At 43.9% G+C, this 25,000-nt stretch overlaps 1 protein-coding gene across 2 annotated transcripts in view; it reads right to left on the reverse strand.

The window, feature by feature from the left end:
• The window catches only part of LMNB2 (lamin B2), an 859,966-nt gene that overhangs the window by 562,178 nt on the left and 272,788 nt on the right, over positions 1-25,000 (reverse strand). For both annotated transcript variants that reach the window (XM_044090624.1, XM_044090623.1), the window contains exon 6: positions 14,431-14,556. In XM_044090624.1, coding sequence (XP_043946559.1) covers positions 14,431-14,556 — 126 coding nt within the window. The remainder of the gene's footprint in view (positions 1-14,430; positions 14,557-25,000) is intronic.

Genomic DNA, 25,000 nt, shown 5'->3' on the forward strand with positions numbered 1-25,000 from the left:
GACAAAGTGGAGGTCCTAAGAAGGTAGAATAGTTTTCTTAGGAAGTTTTAAATGTAGGACACCTTTAAAAACTTGCTCTAACTCATGCCAAAAGAAAGGGGTGCCCAGAGGCAAGCATGCTCAAATAGCAGGTAAGTGTGCCTTGATGGAAAGATTAGACAAAACCAGTTCTAAGCATCTCACACAATTAAGAGAAGATGACAGTAGCAACTCTTGTTAAGATAGGATACTTTTCTTTAGCATGACATGAGACAGAAAAGCTTTTCATTTAGACATGCAAGACTTCCAGGTAAAAGCTTCCCTGCCTCCTGAAGAACCTGTGGCACATTCTCAGAAAACTGGTGTCTGAAAAGGATCATAATTCTACCATCCACATCTGGCTGAGGCATGACAAGCCGAGGAATAGCAGTGAACCCTTGTGTTGCATGAGCAATTCAGCTCTGTGGGGTAACTTGTGGTGATCACCCCTGGTTAGATGGCAGAGAAAGGGGAATTAATGCTGTCTTGGCCAAGAGGGAGTCACCAATAAAAATCTGTGTGTTCCCTCTCTCTGGATCTTTAACAATACCTTTAGAGGAGGAAAGGCATAAAGAACCCTCCATTTCCAAGGAAGGGCACAGCATCTGGCCTCCGTGCCCGACGGGAGGAGTCCTGGAGCAGAAACAAAGTAGTCTGTTGTGGACAGAGGCAAATTAATCTGACAAACGCCTCATTTGGGGACTTTGTTTATGAAGGCTTCTCTGTTCAGCATTCATTTACAAGGGACTTTCCTTGATCTGCTTAGAAAGTTTGCCAGGACGTAATCCTGTGAAACAATATAAACTATACTGAAGAACAGGTTCATTTTTGTGGCCTGTACTCATGCCATAACAGCCATCCCTCCTAACGCACAAAATCCTTGCCCCCCCCCCGTGCTTATTATCACGACTGTGGTGTTGTCTGAAAATTCTGGCTGGGCTTGGCGCCCAGGTGCAGTAAAAGATCTGAAAGGCCTGAACAGCAGCCCACATCTCCTTCAGGTTTGTATGCTCGGACATCTGATTTGGTGGCCACTAGGCCTTAACCTGCAGGTCACCCATCCATGCAACCCATAGAACATCTAAAGCATCTGTGGGTAACTTTAGCTGTGGAGTCTGCACTCTGAATGGCAGGCCTGTGTTGTAGTTTTCCTGTGTTAGCCACCGAAGAATTGCTTTTTTCAAGCAGAGAAGTTGAGAACCTGAGTGGTCAGACTGCGAGTGTGTTTGGATCAGATGGATTTCAGATACCACTAACATTCTCATATGAAGTCTAGCAAAATGAACTATGGGAAGGTTTGCAGCCATGAATCCTAGTGCCCTAAGAATTTCTCTTTCTGTGTAAATCTGAAGGTTAAGAGAGATAAAGTAGTAAGAGACACCATCACATCTATGGGTAAGAAGGGCTGCATGAGTTTGGTGTCCAGCCTGGAAGCCAGGAGAAAAAAAAAACAGGCCTTGGGTAAGATTCAGAGTGGGGAAATCAGTGACAAAACAGAATTTCAGCCTGGATTTCCAGAGCCACTTCCTTCGGCTATGCACACCACGGGAAATCTTTGGGGTCCAAATTTAAAGCACATTCCACATGGGCTATGGTTTCATCTAGAGCTTTCTATAAGGGATTGGACACTGCAACCATTTTAGAGGCAGCTACATGGACATCTGTTCAAACCTTTACAAAACATTACAAATTGGACTAAATTTCCAAATCCAGGGCGGTATTTGCCAGGGCAATCCTCCATGGATTTATACAGAATAGTTCCAAGCCACCACCCTCTTCTTCTCAGTGAGCTTTGGCACTCACCCAAGAGTTGGAATACTGCAACATGAGAAAGTACAGTTGTGTACACTTACCATAAATGCAGATGTTACAAGTGTATTCACTGTTGCAGTCATCACACTTGGGTTATCTCTGCTGCTGGTATGACCTCAGGCGGCCCGAATACCAGAGTCTTGGGATTTCTGCGTCGGATGCTGTCGCCTCTTCGATGATGACAGGGAATAAAACATGCAGCAGACGCCATTACAGATTTTCTTGCTCCAGATGTCACGAGCTCCCAAAAAAGGAAGCCATTACATGGGTGAGGAACACCTCCAGTAAAAAGTAAACACCATTGCCATGGGATATGAACAACAGAATAGGTAGAAAGTATAGAAGAAATCAGGGGTTGGAGGGAGGGTAACCAGGACTGCAACATTGAATACACTCAGAACATCTACATTTATGGTAAGTGTACACAACTGTAGTATGTTCTTAGTGTTTCACTGCTGTAGTCATCACACATAGGTTGATTCCCAAAGCTGTGGAAGGGTGGAGGCAGTCAAGAAGTATTAGGGCTGCCTAGCAGGCCTTGTAAGCCTACTGTAGCAAATCGAGCTCTGGATTTAGCAAAGATAGGTAAGTGGCAATACTTGGTGAAGGTGTGTACAGAGCTCCAGGTTGCAGCTTCCAGGATGTCCCTGGTAGGGACTTCCCCCGAGAAATGCTGTAGAGGTTGAGGTTGCCCTAGTGGAATGAGTTCTGATCCCCTGCAGGTTAGGTTTTCCATGGTGTGTGTGCTATCCATTTGGAGATGGTTTGCTTTGAAATGGCCTTGCCCTCTCTGCCCCTGTAATAAAGATGACTAGCAGCTGGTCAGATTTTCTGAAATGTTTAGTCCTGTCAAAGTAGAACTGGAGTTTTCTGTCACGTTCAAGAAGTGCAGGATCCTTTCCCCTTTATTCTGAGGATTAGGGAAAAAGGTTGGTAAATGGATGGACTGATTTAAATCCACACTGGATACCACCTTAGGCATAAATGATGGGTTAGTCCTGAGGGAAACCCAGTCCGCATGGAAAATAATGAAGGGTTCCACAGCCATAACTGCCTATAACTCGGGCACTCTTCTTGCTGAAGTGATAAGTAGTAAGGCTGTGTTCCAAGAGAGGAATTTTAACTCTGCTGCAGCAGCAGGCTCGGGGGGGGTGCTGAATTTCTCTAGTACAAAGTTAAGGTCCCAGGCAGGGGTGGGAGCTCTCCTCGGGGGCCTTAAATTGTTAGCTCCTCTCAGGAACTGTTTGAGAGGGTGAGAAAAGAGGTGGCTCAGTATTGTAATGAGCTGAGTTGGCAGAGGCATGAAGCTTAATTGCTGAGAAGGATAGGCCTCTGTGGATCAGCTCTGCCAGGTAATCTAGGATTTGAGGTAAGGAGGGCACAGCTGTGTCCTTCCCTTGAGACTGGCTCCAAGAACAATATTTTTTCCACTTTTCTGCATAGGATTTCCTAGTACTAGGCCTTCTGGCCTCAAGGATGACTTCCTGCACCTGTTTGCTGAGGGTTGCTGGTGGTGTATTCAGGGGATAAGCCAGGCTGCAAGGGTCAGGGTTTGCAGCTATGGATGAAAAATGTGTCCCTCCTGCTGGGACAGCAGGGAGGGGGGTCTGATGTAGGTGCCTGGGTGGCACTGCTGTCAAACTACGTAGGAGTGGGTACCAGTGATGGCACAGCCAGTCTGGGGCAATAAGGATTGTCCTTGGTCTGTCCTGTTTGATCTTGAGTAGTACTTGAGAGAGAAGGGGCAGAGGGGGAAGGCATAAATTGAGAGGTTTGTCCATGCAAAGGATAGGGCATCCATTTTCCATGCTTTGCTGTGAGGATTTCTGGTGCAAAATTTGCTCAAATGATGGGTTTGGGGGAAGGCAAAGAGGTCCACCTCTGGTGTCTCCCACCTGTGGAGTAGAAGCTTGAATGAGTTGGGTTCCAGTTTCCACTCGTGTGGGTCCAGCAGATTTCTGCTAAAGTCTGCCAGTGAATTTTGTTTGCTTGGACTGAAATTGAGATTGCAGGTGCACTTGGTTGCTCAAAGCTGTTTTCCACAGAGCCATGGCTAACCTGCAGAGTGAGTAGGAATGGGTTCCCCCCTGCTTGTTTATGTACCACATAACTGTGGTGTTGTCTGTCTTTATCAGGAGTTGTCCTGGAAGGATAAGGTATTTGAAGGCTGTCGGAGCATTCTGTACCGCTAACATTTACTTTTGATTGATATGCAGGGGAATTTGTTCTGGGCTCCATTTGCCTTGAATGTATTTGCCTGCCATGTGAGCCCTCCATGCATAGTTTGATGTGCCAGTTGTCAGGGTTTTTGAGGCGAGGGGTTGAGTGAAAGGAAGTCCCTTGTTGTGGTTGCATGCCTCTACCCACCAAAGGAACTCTGCCCTTAGGCAAGGAATGATAGGAATCACTGTTTCCATACCCTTAGTATGCAGAGACCATGCTCTTAATATGCGGACACCACAGACTTAAGTACCACTGAAGTTTCCTCATATGCAGTCTTGCATACGGTATTAGTAGAATGCATGAGGCCATGAACCCTAGGGCGTGCAGTATTTTTCTTGCAGATAGCTGGGTTTCGGTGGCCATTAGTTTGTAGTCTGTCAAATAAGCCGGTTTTTCATGGAGTGAGGAATGCCATCTGGGAAGTTGTGTTCAAGCTTGCTTCCATGAATACAATCTTTTGGCTGGGCACCAGTTGTGATTTCTTGTTGTTGATGGTGTACCCCAGGAATGTTAGGAGTCCCTTTACAAATGTCAGGTGCTAAAGTAGCAATTCCTGACTGTCTGCTTGAATCAGGCAATCATCCATGTATGGGTAAATTTGAATATTTCTCTGCCTGCAGTATGCAATGGCCGGAGCCAGGCACTTTGTGAACACCCTGGGCACAGTAGAGAAGCCAAAGGGAAGTGCAGAGAACTGGTGCTGCATAGAGCCTGCCCTGAAAAGTAGATTTCCTGCAAGATTCCCTTATGGGGATGTGCAGATGAGCTTTTTTTTTTTTTTTTTTTGTAGTATAGGGTGACTAGCCAGGCGTCCCTGGCTAGCATAGGAAAAAGCTGTTGCAGTGTAAGCATTCTGAATTTAGGGGCCACCAGGAAGGTGTTGCGAGTTGACAGATCCAGGATAGGGTGCCAAGAGCTCTCTTTTCTGGGCATCAGGAACAGTCTGGAATAGAAACCCTGTCCCCTTTGCTCTACTGGAACAGGTTGAATAGCCCTGATACTGAGAAGAGTAAGTACTTGCTTTTGAGCCTCTGCCCACTGGTTTGGAGGAAGGTCTGGCATCCCACTTGGGGTTGGCAGTGAGTGGAAGAATCTGTATCCTTGGATCACAATGTTTAGGACCCACTGGTCTTGGGTAATGGACATCCAGTTTTCTGCATGCAGGGCAAGTTTTCTTCCTAGGGGTGCAAGTACTTGGGCATGGCTGGGGGGGGATGGTCAAGTCATTGTGAACTTTTCCCATAAGGGGTGGCTTACCACTCCCTGTTTTTGAGGAGGGAGCAACTCCATTGTTTAGATCGTTGCATACCCTGAAGTGTTGGTGGTCTGTTGCCCCTAGGTTTGAACTGAGAAGGGCTGGGAGGGACTGGAAAAGACCAGTTTTTAGAAGGTCAATGCCTTCTGAATCTAGGTGTCTGCACCTGTAAGAAATCTTTAACAGTTTGCATAGATTTAACTTTTTCCTCCATCTTTTTGAGAACGTCTGCTTTTGTGCCAAACAAGCATTCCTGGTTTAATGGAGCATCTAGTAATTTTGCTTTTACATGGTCTGGCAAGATTTGTTCCTTCAGCCAAGCAAGCCTTCACAGTACTGACCCAGTGACAGCAGCCCTGCAAGATGCTTCTAAGGCATCAAAACCACACCGCAAAGTATATTTACTAACTTGGTTTGCAGAACACGTTAACTCTTGTAAATCTTTATTTTTTGTACAATCTGGAAGCAGCAACATTTTTTGTTTAATTAGTCCCATAATATGCTGCTGGTACTTCAACATGTGAAACTGGCAATTCAAAGCCCTGATGGCAAGAGTTGCAGAGGTATATACCTTCTTAACCCATCTGTCTAAAGCTCTAGAATCCCTGTCCGAAGGAGTAAGGTTTTTGGCTGTAGTAGCCTTAACGCCTTTAGGTCCCTGGAAAATGGTCTCTGGATCCGCAGTGTGATTCTTAGAGAAAGTTGTGAGAGTCAGGTACTCAGTAGTACCTGTCAGGCATTCTAGGAGCTGGTGGTAAAGTATCAGGAGTAAGACTGGATTCCATAAAGACATCATCTACAATACCCAGGACAGTGGGTATAGCTAAAGGCCTGTGCTGAGGCAAGTATAAAAATTCTGAGTCTCTTTTTGGACCGAGGACAGTCCTGGCATTCCCAGCTGAAATGTTCTCGTAAGGTATGCAAGGTTTCACCAAAAGAAAAATCCTCTGGAAAGTAGGCAGAGGGAATGGAATCCTCTGCACCTGAATCCTCATAGATAGGCAAGTCCTGGTAATCAGAGGGATCACAGTCATCAGACTCATGGTCTGTAGAATCAGAAGGAAAATCAATGCTCTGTCTTTTAAAGGGGGAAGACTGGCTTCCCCTAATTAAGGTTTTAAGGTCTTCAGCCATTCTAAGCATTTGTTTCTGTGGCACGGGAGCTTGAGCATGCACTTTGGTTGTTGGTTTTCTAGGTATAGTGCGAACTTTGGGCCTGAGAAACTCGGTAGTTTTACTCAAAAACGAAGTTGTTGGTTTAATGTGAACATTGGAAGGTCAGAATACACCCTCAGAAGCCAGTGCCTGCACAGCAGCTCTGGACCCATCCAAGGTTGAGACATCCACAGGTTCCATAGTTGAAGAAGCATCTCCCGGCATACTGGACTACGAATGAGTCTCAGCAGAGGCCTGCCTATCTGTAGAAGCGGGTATCAGGGGCTGCGAAAGCGCCTCACTGAGTACTGGCAGACTGGTGACTACCTTAACAGAAGCATAGTCGGCAATTTTGGACCTATGTGGTCTGTCTCTGTCTTTATCCTTACACTTTTTTTGGAAGATCGGTAGTCGGATGGCTCATCGAAGCCATGCCGGAATATGGAGAACGTGAGCGAAAGAATTTAGCGACAGAGATAGCCCGACAATGAATAGTTTGGACGGTAAACAAGGCACAAAACAGACAGCGAGGAGTGTCATGGTCTGAGCCTAAACAGGTGGCGCAGTAAGAATGAAAATCTCTGTGAGGTATTTGCCTTCCACAGGCAAGACAATTGTTAATTTTTTCTGACATCGGTTAGAGCAAGAAAAAAGGATCCCCAACGGGATACTTAGCTTTAGAAGACTTCAGGTTTGAAACTCTAACAACGAAAACTTCAAGTAGCGGCCGACCTGCACTTGCGAACTGCTTCAGCTTCGGGCTCTCGCACAGCAAGAAAAGCTAATGTAATGGCGTTGGTTGCATGTTTTATACCCCTGACGACCTGACATCATGGAAGAGGTGACAGCATCCAACACAGAAATCCCAAGACTCTGGTATTCGGGCCGACTGAGGGCTACCTGCAGGCAGATAACCCTAGTGTGATGACTACAACAGTGAAATATGAAGAACATTATAAGGACATAGAATAGTTGTGTAAAATCTTACTAACAATAGATGTCCTTCTCTCCCACGTTGCAGTATCCCTTTCTAACCCCTTTTTCCCTTAAACAGTCCCTTCTTGGCTGGCACTGGGCTTGTACATTTTTTCCTGGGACTGGAGTCTGACTGTGGCCACTGTTCGAAGGACTGGTGCGTGCAGACATAACTTTTATGGCCCATGTTCCCTTTGCCAACGTCAAACATCCCACACTCCTAGCAGTGACTAGAAGCTTTTGTATACTGACAGGATGTTTGGCCAGCAAGAGAGGGAAACCCAAAAGTTTGAATACTGCAACATGAGAACAGGACATCTGTTTGACACAAATGTTTCTTACTGTACTAATAACAATTGTTTTAAATAACACGGCAATCTGAGTCAGCCTGGATTAACTGGTAGGGTCTTGCATCTCCTTGCTTGTTTATGCATCGCATTACTTTTGTGTTGCCTGCAAATACTCAAAGGTCTAAATAAGCAAGGAAAATGGGCACACCAGAGTTAACGTCCTGGAAGTAAAAATAAACTGGTCACACACTGTCACTAGACATATGTATTCATCAGAATACAAAATGAATATCACTTCCTTTAATGTCAGAAACCAACAAATCCATATTCTTAAAGAAACAGTACTAAAAATTAAAAAATTAAAAAAAAGATACCACTAACACAGAATTCCTACTTCTTAATACACAAATCAAGTAATCAATCAAAATACAAAATGAATATCAAGTTGAAGTCCCATGCATAGGGATGAAGGTGCTTAATCTTACGCTGTAAATAAAAGCTTTCATTCATATTCGTGACAGTGTGCAACCAGTTTCTTTTTACGTCCAGGGTGCTACTCCATATTTGGAGTCTTAATACTCTTGGAGATATTGGTTTCCAGAGATGGGGGAAGACCTGAATGAGTTACCTCATCTGTTTCGGGTTTTGTTTTGCTTCAAATGTATATAGATACAAAGGGTGTAGCGCTACTAGCGCGTGGTCACAGCCCTTCTTCAGACAATGAAAAACTCTAGCGAGCATTTCAAGAAAAATATGTATATGAAATCTAAAAAATATGTATCAATTCAACTATAAATATAAATTACCCAGTTATGAGATATAAATAATGAGTATAAAATGTATATGTATAACGATAATAATAGATAGAACTGAGTATTCAAGCCTGGTAAACTATGTAACTAAAATTTTTAAAATCCACTAATTCTGCCAGAGAAGGCAAGATTGTTAGTATTGTCACCACCTCTAGGGTTCAGTACTTTTTTTCAAGTACCCTGAATGAAAACTAATGCATTGGTTTTTGCTTCTCTTTATATCATATATAGATGGTCATAGATACGATCAGTTAAAACATTAACATAATGAGTAAAGCCTAGTGTGGGATGAACAAAAGTCAAGTCAGAACAAATCAGTCCCTTTTTTTGGGGTAGATTTCTTTACATTTGATGCATAGTCTTTACATAAAATGTGTAAAGAAAAGGTTTCTTTAGTGTAATGCAGAATAATGCAGAATCTGTACATGTATATTTGTTTTTAAATTAACAAGCTCATAGTCATAGCCTCCTCAAAAAGAATTGTTCTAATAGGTCAGCTTCTTTATCCAAAATGTCTGCAAATCAAATACGTAATGCCACAGATGTTGTTATTGAGTACTAAATCCAGTAGTTGACAAATTAGGATAATTTTTTCAGTTTATCTCTCACAAGTAGTTCTGAAGTTCTTCTCTGATTGCCTCAAATCAATGGGGGGGTAAATGAAATTTAGATTTTTACATCAGAGTTATCAGCATATCTTTATTAGTCCTAACATTCAGTTCTCCTACATTAAGGCTTAACAAATCATAAATATCTTTCTTTTAATAAATGGAACTGCATCCACTACAGGCCTAAGGGAATTTTTCAAGGGCAGTGACTTGTTTATCTTTCTTTGGCAGACCTTTTATTGTGAAATTGTAGGAACTCTATGTACAGATATTTATACGGTCATGCAAAGTTGCATGTACATTAGCTATTATAGAGCAAACTTTTACCTTTGTCAGCAGGTCTAAAAGTGATATCAGAAAGCTGTGTTAAATTTACATATACAATCTTTTTTTTTTAGTAGAGAAAAGTTTGTAAAATCCCCTCTCACAAGCTTTCAGAAAACACTCTAAGTTACTGCAATGTGCTGGTATAAAATTTAAGCCCTTGTTAATCAGGCTAACATCAGATAAACACAAGTCATAATCAGATAAATTGACAAATATATCAGTCACATCGAGGCGTCCTCTCCCTTGGTATTGTAGTTTGATTGTCTTTTGTGTATTGACAAAGGCTAATTATTGGGTGGTGGGTAGCAGTAGTAAGTTAGTCTTCTTGAAAATCCGATTCACTAGATTGAGCAGCAACATTGTCAATTGATTATGCCTGGGCCAAACAAAAATCTGACCTGTTTGGAAGTCATTAAAGTCCCTCTGTAACTTTTTCAATTTTATCTGTTTCAAATTTCTCACTAAATCTATTCTTAGCATAGTCTGATTTAAATTTATCAGTCAAATTTTATACATTGTATCTATTTGTATTCATTTAAAAGTGACATGTACCTGAAACCTTGTTCAATATTTACAATGCGATGGTGTATAAGGCATACCTTTGCAGCAAATACAACTTGTCTTCAAAGTCTTTCACAGTCTGGTTGAAATCTGCAAGATTTTCTTCAACATGATGTAAAAGTCCTTCTGGTATAGCTGAAAATTCCCTCGACTCTGGTCTATAGTCAAGTTCTACTGTTGTAGAATCCATAACAGTTACCACACAAACTAGAAGTTACAAAAAATGTAAAAAGCAGAAACCTGATCTCACCACGATGTGAATGACAAGTTGAAATGCAGATAATTGTTCCAAAACACAATCAACAGCTGTAGTAAAAGTATAAAACTCTTCTTTAATATAGATACAAAGGGTGAAGGGCTTCTTCAGACAATGCTTGCCAACAACCCTGAACCTAAAGTCCCAGTCCATTGCCCCAAAGCCTCATCAGAGGAATCTGGAGTGCAGTTCTCAACTCGAGTCTCTACCCTCTTGAGATAAGGTACGAGAGTATCTGGGAACCCAGAGGGTGAGTGTGCTGGGGCCATAGATGTTAAGTTTCAATGTATTCTCCTCATATACAGTCTGCCAAGTGGAAGCATAGGGATGGTCACTGCCATGTAACCTAGTGCTATGAGAATCTCCCTTGCCTAGCAATGGTGAAAAAGTAACAGGGATTTGAAGCAAGTTGTGAGGCTCTGCACCTTCTCTTGGGTAAGGCAAGCCAGCAGGTTCTTTGAGTCTAATCGGCAACCTAGGAAAATTAAGTTCTGAGTGGGATGAAGGGAAGACTTTTTGCACGTAGTACCAGAGTGAGTCTGAGGTGCAGAAACAGTGTCTAAGCAAAGAAGACTGGATAAGCACATTGTGAATACAAATATTCCCTTGCCTGTACAGAATACTGCAAAAGGCTATAACTAGAGTCAGGCACTTCGTGAAAACTCTGGGTGTTGCAGAAAGCGTGAAGGGCAAAGCAAAAAACTGAATATAGGATGAGCCAGTGGACACACACAGGAAGTTCTTGCAAGACAGGCGTGTAGGAATATACAAATGCACATCCTTCAAAGTCCAAGGATACTACAAAGGCCTTTAGAAGGCTAAAAGGAAGAAGTGCCTGAAGAGACAGCACTTTTGAAAGTGGGTACCTTGAGGAAGGTGTTGAGCTCAGACAGACCCAGTGGAGATTTCCAATGTCCCCCTGTTCTTAGCACCAGGAACAACCTATAGTAAAATCATCATCCTAAAAACCTAGGAGGGACTGGTTCTATGGTGCTTTGGGAAAGTAAATCCTGTATAAATTGTTGTGAGGAGGTGGTGGAATGCCTTTGAAAGGAGGTAGCTCTTTTCAAGGCATTCTGTAGCTATATTTTATGGTGACAATTACCTTCTCTCAGTTTGTAATCTTGGGGACCCAGAAAGACAATCTTGCCTTTGGCAATTGCGTGTCTACAGTAGTGAGGAAATCATTCCATGCTATACAACTTATAAAAAAAGGTATGGCATTTAGGCCCAATAAGTCACTGTTCTACTGTACTCAACATTCCTCAAACCTATGATTGCATACAATGCCCCCTTTAGTATGCACTTAACCAGGCATATCAAACAATTGGAATGTCCACACTAAAAGAATAAAATAATACAAATACAGGAAGTAACATGCCCTATGCAGACCACATCAAGGCAATATTTCTGTATTCTTTCTCCTACAGGCTGTTGAGGGGAGATCTATGCTTGGCATACAAGGCATTGTCGACACCCTACTCTCACAGACCTTCTGCGTATCTACAAAACAATCACCACCAGAATTTACACATTATAAAGACATATACATTGCCTGTGATACAAGTACCACCTCCTGGAGAGACAGGTATGTAAACCCAGTCACTACCCCTTTTCGGGAACTGGCTTTGCATCCAAATGAAGCAGAGTTCCTCCCTAGCCCAATTAAAGTGCAACTTGGACAACTGGATGGGGAAAAGGAAATCCATCCCTGGTTTTGTACTTGTCTTTTACAGACAGACAGCCTATAAATGGTTCATCTACATGACCCCTGCTTGAAAGTTTCATCTTCCAAGCATCTGCTTACACTTATGGGTACCATAACTTGTCAGAAATTGCTTAAAAAGGCTCTTGTGGTAGTTAGTCACAGGTCTTACAGACCTATAATAGTACAGCAAATCTGCTGGAGAGGGGAGAGGAGGACGGGAGTAAGAAGATAATCATGCAGACTAATTTGTAAAGGAAGGCCTCCTATATCTGGGGTCCTTTCAGGTTTTTATGGATAACTATTTCTGGGTGCCTTCTAGTGTTTCTGACATGGTCTGTGGTCTCTTGACAAAATAAATGGACTCTACAGGGTAATTTCTCTTTTATCTGAGCGTGCACACAAGTTCATAGCCTTGCAAGGGTCTTGCCATACACTAGCTGCCTGGTGTCCTAACAGAAAGTCCTTATCAAGGAGGAGAATCTAGGAGTTTTACCTAGGAATCTTCTGACAGAGGACCACTGCACAGCCAGGTTTCATCAGCTGCTGCTCCGGAAGAGGCCTGAAGAGCACCATAAGTGAATTTGTGCTGTCTGGCCACATGACTGTAGAGTTAAAATTGTTTGGAGTCTAACCCTATCATGTCAAAAATCTTACTCAGGTTGCTAAAGACAGAAAGAAGGTATACGGTCACCTTGGTCTGGTAAATGATGGCCCTGAAGGCCAGGGTAGAAGTATAGATCTTTTCTCCCCACTTTTCCATGACCCTAGAGTCCTTGTCTGAGGGCAAGACATTCCCATTAGCTTGAAAGGCTTATCTGAAGCCAAGGAGATGGCAAAAGGATCAGTTACAGGATTCGTGATTGAAAACTTTCATCTGGAGGTTAGAACTTAACAGGCCAATTGAGAACTGAAGGATGAGTGTATGAAGCAAAGGTTGTGGATGTGAAAGCATCTAGAAAGGCCTCCAGGACTGAAGGAACAGGAGAAGGGCCTGATGTGCCCACTTCTAAAAGGCCTTTTAAAACCCTTGAGTAAAGTCCATCCACTCCACCTCCCTACAAGATTGCGAGAAGTACATGCCACACTGAACCTGGGATATCTTTCCATACTAAAATAAAAATCGGAAAAATGCCTTCTGAGCGCACTCACACTATCTGCAGTGCCCCCCCCCCCCCATAGCAGTAGAAGTTTTTTTCTTTAGAACAGACAGTATGTCAGAAGTGGAGGGCTCTACCATCTTAGACTGGACCAACCACTTCAGACATGTTTCTAGGACTGTATTAAAAGACAAACAGGATTGCAAAGTCTTTAATATGAGCGACTGGTAGATGTAGTAGTGCTCTGCACCTCAGCAGAAAAGGCACTGAGAATGGGAATGGGCATCTTTGTATGCTATCTGCCTTCTGTCTTCTCACTTTCCCCTTGAGGCTGAAATATAAGAAAACAGTATAAACAAAATGGAAGGTGCCCCAATGGGTCACTTATTTTAATCTGAGAAGGCATACAATACAAAATGTCCATGCGTAGATCAGACAGATGGGGGCATGACCTACATTTGACTGGTGGCAAAGATAGTCCAAGGATTTATGCTATGGCCGCTGATGTAACCCTACACATACTGGCTGATGTCATGGTGTATGGCTTATGGAAGGTTTAGGCTATGGTACTCAAGCCACAAGTCAGTGGCAATAACTCTCACATTTGGAATACTGCAATGTTGATTTCAGGCAGGATGTCTGAGAAGGGCATGAGCCTACTCCCTCCATTTATCAAAAAGGCCAAAATAAGTTTCCAAGTTCAGTGTATGTTAACCTGCAGCCTGAGGTATACACTGCCTTTGGAGTCAGACTGCTTAGGTGGCTGACTCCCCTAGGTTATTACTGCAGCAGTGACATTAAGACAAGCATACAAAGGTCCGGAATGATCTCCCATTCCTACCTAGCACCAAGTCTGATGCCTCTAGATTGCAGAAGTGGCCAGGCTCACAAGAGATTTCAAAGTTCTGGGCGCATGGCCAGATGGAAAACATCTGCTTCAGGAAATTACTACTCCTGAAGAAATTTACTGAATGCATGATCCCCACAATCAAATCCCTGGCAAATACTTCTTTACTAAAAGCAAAACAGTGATTCACAGGCGCAGATCTGTTGGTCTCTGCCAGTCAAAAGTGAAAATGCAAATGGTACGCACTGAAGAGTTTAAGGATTTTCTAGGAATACCTTAACCTCAAAACAGTTTGCACAGAAAATTTCAAATTTTACGACAATTAAGACCAACATCCAAGTATACCAAAGCTAAAGCAGGTGTTGAGAATCATTGCCTACTTTACATGAAGCTTTAGTGGGTACACGTGAAATTAGAAAATTGGAAAAGGCAAGTAAATACTGTCATGTCAAATTCTACACTTTAAACAATCGCATTTATTCATACCTGTTTCTGCAAGCTGGAAAGCTGGTAATTCAGGCCTTCAATTCTTGTGCGGCATTCTTTGAGCTCCTCACGGGCAGCACTAGCAGCTTTGTCATTCTGATCAGAAGACAACCTGGCATTTTCCAGCTTTAAAAAAAATCCAAAATTAGTTCTAAACCATTTTTGCAGAAATTAAATAAGTACAAGTAATTTTCAACATAATGCATATCAAAAGTGTGTGCATATCCAAAGCATCAGTATTATTTCCCCTAAATTTCAAGCAAAGAAATAAAAGATCTCAAAGTCAAAAAGCAACAGCAAGCTCAATGGCATAATGAATGAAGCCCTGATTATACCTCAGCTGATTTGGTTTCAGGTAGCAGCTCTTGTGCTGATGAAGACAGCCAGTATAGAGTTCAGGCCTGCTTGTGTCGCTATGGGACGGGTTTGAAATGTACATGTCACTGCCTAAAGTGCAGAGTATGTGGAATTCTGTGGGTAATGGAAACTGGCTCAAAGTACTCCAATCTATAGGGGACAGGGACGACAGACACTTCTCAGACACCTGAAACCTACTGTACACAAACCATTTTGAACATATTGGCTATGTTTAAGGGAAAAAAGCTAGTGAATAACCAAAAAATGACTGACGGCAATGCTCACAAAACAGCACATTTGCACTTAGGCGGTACAACTGGATCGTACACCTGCAATATCAACTGGGTGAACTATAAAGACTTGGTCACCAATGCTAAGGTCTTACAGGGAACACTCGGTTATGAGAAACAAGACATTTCCATGTTTTAACAGCAATTAGCGTGCCTCAACAATATTTGCCATAAAACAAAAATTAAGACAAAAATGACTACAAGTAGCCTTAAACTTTACAGAGAACGTTTTCTACATTTATCAGGCTGGCAGCTACAATTCTATTTAGGTTAAAAAAAATGCCTAAATGCTAATAGTCACACTCCAGAGTTAGTGCACACATTTCTGCAAGACTCGCATAAAATGCAGTACTAGAAGCCCTAAACTGGGGTTTTAGTTAAGCAAAACAGTTTGTAAAAAAAGAACAGTTCTGCAAGACCTTACCATAACCATAGATGTCCTTCTCTTTTATGTTGCAGTAGTCATAACATTAGGTAACAGCTGCCTGCAGCGCCACCTTTCAGTCAGTATACTAAAGTCTTTCTCCTGGAGGGTACGTGTGAAGTTGGCTACGATGGCCATCGGCATTAGGTATAAAAGTGACGTCTGCACATACCCTCCTCAGAATAGTTCCTGCTGCATATACTAGTGCCCCTGGGGTTTTTCAGAAGGGTCCTGAGACCCTTAGACTTACATGCCTGCTGAGCCAGGGCAGTAATAAGACTATGTAGGTAGAGACTTGGGGAAGAAGATGGCCACAAGACTTCATAAAATACTTGCTATAGCAGAAGCAAGAAAGAGGGGGTAGGAGGGTGGGACTGAATACTGCAAACACAGAAGAGAAGGACATCTATGGTTATGGTTAAGGTCTTAAACAACTATTCTATGTCCTCCTATACTGATGTTGCAGTATTCATAACAGTAGGGAGAGAGTACCTTCCCGAGCAATGCCCCCCCCCAGCACCCTAGTTGGGAAGTGCCCGTAGTCACCGTGGCTTTGGGAGGGGCTGCAATGAATGGACGTCCCTCAATCAATTCCAAGGAGTGTAGCCATCAGAGGAGGGACTCTCTGCCAACCTTGCTGATACGTATAGGATGTGTCAACGGCAGATCTAACCAAGACCACTGTAGAACCCGTATATGAAGACGAGCACTGGGAAGAAGGGCAACAGTGGCAGACACTGAACCCAAAGCACGAAGTAATGTCTCTGCTGACTGGAGGTGTGACTGAATAACCAAGGACACAGAGTCGTAAGCTCCGAATTTTCTCCAGGGTTAGAAAAACCTTCATTTGCAGAGTGTCTATCCTTAATCCAATGTACTCTAGAACCTGGACTGGGAATCAGAGAAAATTTGTTAATGATTCCCAGGTGGTCTGACAGCTTGACAAAGTAGATGCTTGGTGGGAGCAACAAGGAGCCAATCGTCTAGGTACAGGAAGTCCTATATCCCCTGAAGCCTCAAGTGAGCCACTACAACTGCCATGACCTTGGTGAACACCCAGGGGGCTGTGGCGAGACCGAAGGGCAGGGTTCGAAACTAATAATGACTGGCTCCTAGCTGGAAGCAGAGGAACCTCCTGGAGCAGCTGTGAATCTTTATATGGTAATACGCATCCTAGAGATCTATAGAGCACACCCAGTCTTCTCTCCTGCAAATAAGGCCGGATAAATAGCAATGTGACCATCCGAAACTTCTCCTTGGCAACTGACAGGATGAGGGTGGAAAGATCCAGAAAAGGTCTTGGGCCCCCCATCTTTTTTTTGGCACGAAAAAGAACTTTGAGTATATGCCCGATCCGGACTGGTCATGTCGGACGGGCTGGATGACTGTTTCTTTAAGAGCCTGTCTATCTCGAGCGCTGCTGCCTCCCTTTGCGCGATTGGTACATCTGGGAGCTGTTTAGGTGGAAGATGGAATTCCACAAAGGGGATAGAATAGCCTCTGGATATGATCCTAAGTACCCAAAGGTCCTCTTGACAACTCCCATGCCGTTATGTGCAACAGAAGATGACCCCCAACTGCCTCCAGAGCAGAGCAGACAGGAAACCCCTCAGGGCTGCTGCGAGGGCCTGTCAGAGAACGGTTGTCATGACACCACGTTCTTCGGACTCCCCTCTGCCTCTGGGCTGGCATCCATCTCAGCCCTGAGCGTCCCAAGAACACAGACTTCCAGAACATCATCATCTTTTGCCCTCGCTGATTCCTGGAGAAGGATCTTTGAGGGTTAGAGAAGCAGATCCCAATAGTGGACAGTGTCTTCCTGTCCTTTTTGCACTGGACCAATGTTTCACAAACGGTCTTCCCGAACAAGGAAGAACCATCATAAGGAGCCTTTGCAAATGACACCTTAAAGGGCTCCGTGAACTGACAGCCTGAGCCAAGCACGACACCTCATGGCAACACCCAACCCAGCTGCCCTTGCCACTCCTTCAGTGGCAAGTGACAGGAGACGCATGGACATGTTGCATGCTGCTTTTTGGAGTAGCCACCCGCGTGGAGAATGTGCGCTCACCCTCCAGCGACATGGACTCCAAGGACAACTCGGCTAGCTCTGACAAGGTCACGCTGCAGTCAGGTAATGTGTGCCAGGTAATTCAGCGCCCTCTTGGCAAAGGTAGCGGAGGCATACACCTGCTTCCCTAGGCAATCCATCGTCCTGTACTCACGGTCGGGGAGGATGGACCGTAGAACTTTCTTGGGCTAGCTCTTTCTTGGTGGCTGCTGCCACTACCATAGTGTCTACAAGTGACCCTTTGTTCCAACTAAGTCTATCCGAGGGGGGACATAGGATCTTGACTGGGCACTTAGGAATTGCTCCATGGTGTCCTGTTCCTTCCATGCCCGTGAAGTGATCAGGTCCACCAATGGATCTGTGGGAGGGGATACCCAAGAAGTAGACGGGCCCATGACGAAGGCCTCAAGAAACAGACTCTTCCGATGTAAGCTTGGGGACAGACCCCCCCCCCCCCGTTGGCACAAGACTTCCTGTCCAGAGGGTGATCAGGGGAGCCTTCCCCTTCCTCCAAGTTGGTGTCCAGGTGCCTCCTTTTGCACGTTAGTTTGCGAGGAGCCTCTTCAGTAGGACTGTATGAAGCGGACATGCAAACCGTCTGGGGCACATCAGGCACGGGATTATCCCTCAGTGGACAAAATGGCTGATATTGCATCCAGAGCCGGGGTGGAATCAGAGAAAATAGTCAGGGGTCTTGACCCACTCGAGAGCACCCTTTCCACCACATCAAATGTCGAAGGAGAACAAGCCTCCTGGGCCACCAGTAAGGAAGCTGCCTTCCCCAGACCCGATGGGGGAACTAGAGCGGAACCTGAAGGTGCCAAGATGCTGAGGGGGGCCCATGACCGGAGCAGATGGAAACCCCGCTTCGAACCAGATGGCCAGAATATGGCTCCGAGAGCTGCTCAGGTCCAAACTCATGAGATCCGACGTGCTCAGGGCAATGGCCGGAGTCGAGGTATAAGGTATCATCAGCACCGGCCCCCTGACTCTGACTCCTCGGATCCGAAAACTCTGATACAGGGGGCTAGGATCAGAGAAAGAGCTATTGGAGTGGAAAAAAAAAAGAGAGAGCAAGCTCCCCCCTCCAAAGGGAGAGGGGGCTGGCAAGACTCCCATCTGGATATGGGTGCGAATAAATCTCATCATTTTGTCCATCTCCGCTTCACTCAAACTTCTGGTGGAGTGCGACTAAGAAGCCAGACAGACTTAGGTCAGTGCACCGTCACCCAGTGAGAAGGCCTAGACTTCTCTGGCGAGACCCTCTGCAACCGCAGCCGAGGAGTACTAGGCCTGGCAAGAGCCTGGAGTTTCTGGGGAGAACCAGACAGACCCAAAAGGGCCGGGGACTTCTTCCTAGCCTTGTCTTCCTCCATTCTCAGAAAATCCCCTTCAACAGGCCCCTAAGAAGAGGAAGAAGCAGAAGCAGTCACCGCCATGACTGCAGCAGTAGTAGCGGGGACAGTTGCCCCAGCAGCAGACAACAGTCCCTTCATCACAAGCTTGGCCTTGCAATCTTTAAAGGCCTGCAGGTTAAAACCTGTGCAAACTGAGCAGTTGGTCGACAGATGTGCGACCTCTAAACATATCACGCACAGAGTGTGGCCATCCACTGAGGATAACTTATGGTCACACTCTGCACACTTTCTAAAGACAGGCTTATTCTGTTCAGCCATGACCAAAAATAAAGCAGAAGGAATCAGTTTTCAGACTAAGTATACACACACACACACACACACACTGCTATAAGAAATTTTTTTTTTTTTACAACGCGAGGAAGGGGAGGGAAAAGAAAGGGAAACCATGACCTAATAAAACAAGAAAATTCACTCTTACCCCAAAAGTTCTGAGAAAAACTCTACTAAAGCAAGCACCACACCTGGAGCTCAGAGACCACGATGCTAGGCAAACCAGAGGCAAACGAGATTTAAGGGAAAGAATGAGATGAAGGGGTATTATGGGTAAGGGGAGGAGCTTGGAGCTCAGATCAGATGCTGGAGAAACTGCTGTCTCTGATCTGATATGTATCCGTAACCCACACATTGAAGAGCAAATGAAGTAAACTACTTCAGATCCCCAGTTTTCAAAAGTAAAAGCAGGAGAGGGATGATAATTTACACCACCAGAATGAGTTCGTATTTAGCATTTAGAGAAAAAAAAATCCCATTACATAAAATATTAAAATGCTTCAACAGCCATACAAAACAATGTTGAAGTCCTAAAGATGTAAAACACTACTGATGTGAGACTAAGTGGTCACCAGATGCAAGGAGGGAGGGGCAGACAAGTCACACAATTTCATTACTCCAGACTAAGACTGAAATTCTTCAATACTGAGTGCACTACACCCCAGTAAACAACAAATACAATTACAGATCTCCCAGTTATCAAACATTTGCCAAGCTCAGTTTCATAAACCAGTCACAGAAGACTGGTTGCGACAACACTGCCAATGAAGCATACTACCTCAGTAGGCAAAACCAACAGGAACAAACACTCCAGCAATGACTCAGCAACACACCAGAAAAATAATAAAACTTACAGAAAACAGCTAACAACTCGTAACAGTACAAAAATAAAAACAAACTAAGAATGGTAAAGCACGTTCACAATAACAAGACTGAGGGTATGAGGATGGGTGATTTTGTTAATGAGCTGTGCTTGATTTTGAAAGTTAGCGCACATAAAGGGCACAGCTTAACGCTTTTCTCTCACTGAAACAAGTTTTGAAAACAAGGAAAAGAATAGCTGTGCAAAAACTTACCATAACCTTAGATGCCCTGGTCTTCCATGTTGCAGTATTCGTAAAGTACAGTTGTGTACACTTAACATAAATGTAGATGGAGTGTATTCACTGTTGCAGTCACCACATTAGGGTTATCTGCTTGCAGTAGCCCTCAGTCAGCCTGATTACCAAAGTCTTGGGTCCTGCGTCAGTTGCTGTCCCTTCTTCCACGATGTCAGGTTGTCGGGGGTATAAAGCATGCAACCGACACCATTACATCAGTTTTTCTTGCCCAAAATGTCAGGTGCTCCCCCTAATGGGAAGCAATTTTATATATTTATATATATATATCTCGAACAAAAAAGCAAATTCACCAAAAAGCTTTAAGCATATTTTTGAATAGAGGTATAGCCAAAAGAAGTCAGGGGGCTGGAGGGAGGGTAACCAGGACTGCAACAGTGAATATACTCGAACATCTACATGTATGGTAAGTGTGCACAACTGTACTATGTTCTTCGTGTTTCACTGTTGCAGTCATCAAATTTGGGTAGATTCCCAAAGCTAAGACTGAGAAGAATTTAAACAGAATTAGGACCAGCTATAAGGTCCAGCAAGACTGCAGTGGCAAAGCCAGCTCTGGATTTAGAAAAAATTGACAAGTGTTGATGCTTGGTGAAAGTATGTACAGAACTACAGGTAGCAGCTTCTAGGATTTCCCTGGTAGGTACACCTCTGAGAAAGGAGGTAGAGGTAGATGCAGCTCTGTGGTCTTATCCCCTGTGGAATAGGTTTTCCATGGTGCTTATAGCAGAAATGAATGCAATGGCCTATCCATTTAGAAATGGTTTGCTTTGAAATGGCCTTCCCCTCTGCCCCTGCAGCAAATGCCAGCAGCATCTGTTCAGATTTCCTGAAAGGTTTAGTCCTGTCCAAGTAAAATCTAAGTTGTTTGTGCACATCTAAGGAGTGCAGTATCCGTTCCCCTTTGTTCTGTGGATTAGAAAAGAAGGTCGGCAAATGAATGGACTGCTTAAGAGTCACACTGGATACTACCTTTGGCATGAAGGAAGGATTGGTCCTGAGGCACACCCTGCCCGCATAAAAGATGATAAAAGGCTGCACTGCCATAAGGGCCTGTAATTCAGACATCCTTCTTGCTGAATGATGGCTAAAAAGAAAGCCGTTTTCCAAGAAAGGAACTTAAACTCTGCACTTGCTGCTGGCTCAAAAGGAGGTAGAGTGAGTTTTTCCAATACAAAGTTAAGGTCCCAGGCTGGGGTTGGGGCTCTCCCGGGTGGTCTTAAGTTTTTGGCCCCTCTGAGGAACTGCTTAAGCAGTAGATGAGAGAAGAGGGGTGGTTCTGTGTTGTAATTAGCTGAAATGAGAGAGGCATGAATTTTGATGGAGGAAAAGGAAAGGCCCTTGAAAAGCATCTCAATTAAAGTAATGAAGAATCGGAGAGAAATAGGGCGCTTCAGTGCCCATTCCAAGTTTGGTTCCAGAAACAGAATTTTTACCATTTTTCAGCAGAAGATTTTCCTAGTACTAGGCCTCCTTGCCTCCAGAATGACATCCAACACTTGTTTACTGAGGGATGGTAACCGAGAGATCAGGTAATTAGCCAGGCTGCCAAGTTCAGGGTTTGAAGCAGAGGGTGCAGAATCCGGCCCACCTACTGGGACGGCCAGGTTAGGGGTCTGAAGCAGGTGCCATTGTGCCAGCAGTGACACTGCGCAAGAGGGGGTACCAGCATTGGCGTGGCCAGTCTGGTGCAATCAGTATCGTCCTTGGTTTGTCCCGTTTGATCTGGGGTAATACCTTGGAGAGGAGAGGCAGAGGAGGAGGAGGAGGAGGAAAGGTATAAACAGATTGATTTTTCCAGGTGAAAGACAGGGCATCCACTTACCAAGCTTATTTCTGGGGAGTCCTTGTGCAGAATTTGTCCAATTGGTAGTTCTGGGGGGAGGCAAAAAGATCTATCTCTGGGCTCCCCCATTTGTTTATCAACATGTTGAATGTCTTCGGTTCCAGTTTCCACTCGTGTGGGTCCATGAGATTTCTGCTTAGTTCGTCTGCCAGTGTATTTAGCTTTCCTGGCAGGAACTGAGCCTGTAGGTGCACTTGGTAGCTCAAGGCTGGGTTCCACAGAGCCATGGCTAGTCTGCAGAGAGGGTATGAGTGGGTTCCCCCCTGCTTATGTACCACATAACAGTGGTGTTGTCCGTCTTTACCATTAATTGTCCTGGAAGAATGTGGTCCTTGAAGGCTGTCAGAGCATTCTGTACAGCTAACACTTCTTTTTGATTAATATGCAGGTGCATTTGACTTGGGTTCCATTTACCCTGAATGCACTTCTCTGCCAAGTGAGCCCCCCATGCATAGTCTGATGAGTCTGTTAGGGTTTGGGCGGCAGGGAGTAGAGTGAATGGCAGTCCCTTGTTTTGGTGGCAGGCCTCTGCCCACCAAAGGAACTAACTGTAGGCAAGGTATGATAGGAATCATTGCTTCTAGATCCGGAGAATGTTGACACCATAGGCTTTTTAGATACCATTGCAGTTCTCATATAAAGTATTGCATATGGAATTAGGAGAATGCAGGAGGCCATGAACCCCAAGGCTTGCAGTATTTGTCTTGCAGATATCAGGCTCTGTGGCCATTAGTTTGAAGCATGCTGTCAAATGAACTTGTCTGGCGTGAGGAAAGCCCTCTGGGAAGTTGTGTCCAAGCTTGCTCCCAGGAATACCATTTGTTGGCAGGGTACAAGATGTGATTTCTTTTCGTTTATGGTGTACCCCAGAGAGATTAACACCTTTGTACAAACGCCAGACGATTCAATAGTATGGCCTGGCTTTCTGCCTGAATTAGACAATCGTCCAGGTATGGGTATATTTGAATATTTCTTTGCCTGCAAAATGCAATGACTGGAGCAAGGCACTTTGTGAATACCCTGGGCGCAGTAGATAAGCCAAAGGGCAGTGCAGAGAACTGATAGTGCATGAAGAATGCTTTGAAGCGTAGGCATCTTCTGCAAGATTCCCTGATTGGGATGTGCAGGTAGGCTTCCTTTAAATCCAGTGTTGCCAACCAGGCATTCTTGTCTAGCATAGGAAGCAACTGGTGAAGAGTTAGCATCCTGAATTTTGAGATCACCAAAAAAGTGTTTAGGACAGAGATCCTGGATAGAACGCCAGGAGTTGTCTTTTCTGGGCACCAGGAAAAGTCTTGAGTAGAAAGCTTGTCCCCTTTTCTCTTCTGGGACAGTTTGAATAGCCCTTATACTTGAGAGAACTTGCTTTTGAGCCTCTGCCCACTGAATTAGGGGTAAGATTTGGCCAACCGTTTGGGGTTGGTAAAGTGTGAAAATGGAATCTACATCCTTAGGAAACTATATTTAAAACCCATTTGTCCTGGGTAACAAGTTCCCAGCTTTTTGCCTGCAGAGCAATCTTTCCCCCTAAAGGAGCAGTCAGTTGAGAAGGGCTTGAAAGTTTTAAAGTTAAGTCATTGAGACACTATACCATAAGGGGGGAGTCTTACTACTGCCTGCTTTGGAAGTGGGAGGCCCCCACTGCTTAGTCCTGTGCATACTTTGGGACGTGAGCCTGGGTGTTCTGCTGGTTCTGGGTTTGGACTGAAGGCCTGGAAGAGGCAGGAAAGGACCAATTCTTACTATGTAAAGACAAGGCTCCAGCTTCTTTTCAAAGGCAGACTGCTTTAATGGCACACAAACACAAGCGCTTTCACCATAGGCTTCTTCAGGTGTATGATTACCTTAGTTAACACACCCATTATATATCAAATGGCATTACATTTACTTAGTTCTTAAAAACGTATTACACTACATTGGTGGCGGCTCACAAACTAATATAAATACATGTATGTGTTCGCATAAAAACATTAAATATATGTTAAACTACATTAGAATAAACACTAAAAAATTACAAGTATGTAAAAACATACAAAAATATAAATAAAAACATGTTGTAAGTTACAAAAAGGATACAATATCTACGTAAAGGTCTATTCTTTAAGATTGGTCTCGATGGAATTACATTATTGAGACCATGTCCTACGTTAGCTCTGAGCCTCACTATCCATTCTACTTCCATCTTCTCTGTCTTATTTCTAATGTCCCCCTTTCTTTTATTAACATCAGTTGTCCCTAATACTCTAAATTTAAAATTATGTTGCATATTAGTTTCTTTTACATGCTTTGCTAGGTCATTAAAGTTACTACCTTTTCTAATGTGGTATATGTGCTCTCTTATTCTATCTTTTAAAAGCCTGTCGGTTTTTCCCACATAGAAATTATTGCATATCTGGCAGTTATAGCTAGGTAGACTACATGCTTTGTGCTACACAGTCAGCATTAACCCTCATATAGAAGACCTTAACCATAACTGGGTGTTTAGATTCTATTTCTGTTATTAAAATGACTGAGTCAGGTAATTTATGTTACTAATGAAGTGGAATTGATACAAGCCTTATTATACTTGGTATTCGAAAGTAGCATATTTATGTTTGGAGAAAGTACTTACTGGCAAAAGAATGACGTAGCGATGAGTACATCGTGTGTGAATACTTATGCAAATATTGTAATGTCTGTATGGGAAAATGAATATATAGAAGGAGCTTATAAAGATCAAATTTTCTTCTTCCGCAGGTTTATGGATGACCTTTTTTTCTCTTATGGAAAGGTACTG

Source organism: Protopterus annectens, chromosome 13.part0 (assembly GCF_019279795.1).
Source record: "Protopterus annectens isolate FY-2018-M chromosome 13.part0, PAN1.0, whole genome shotgun sequence".
In the NCBI taxonomy this organism is placed as follows: Eukaryota; Metazoa; Chordata; order Ceratodontiformes; family Protopteridae; genus Protopterus; species Protopterus annectens.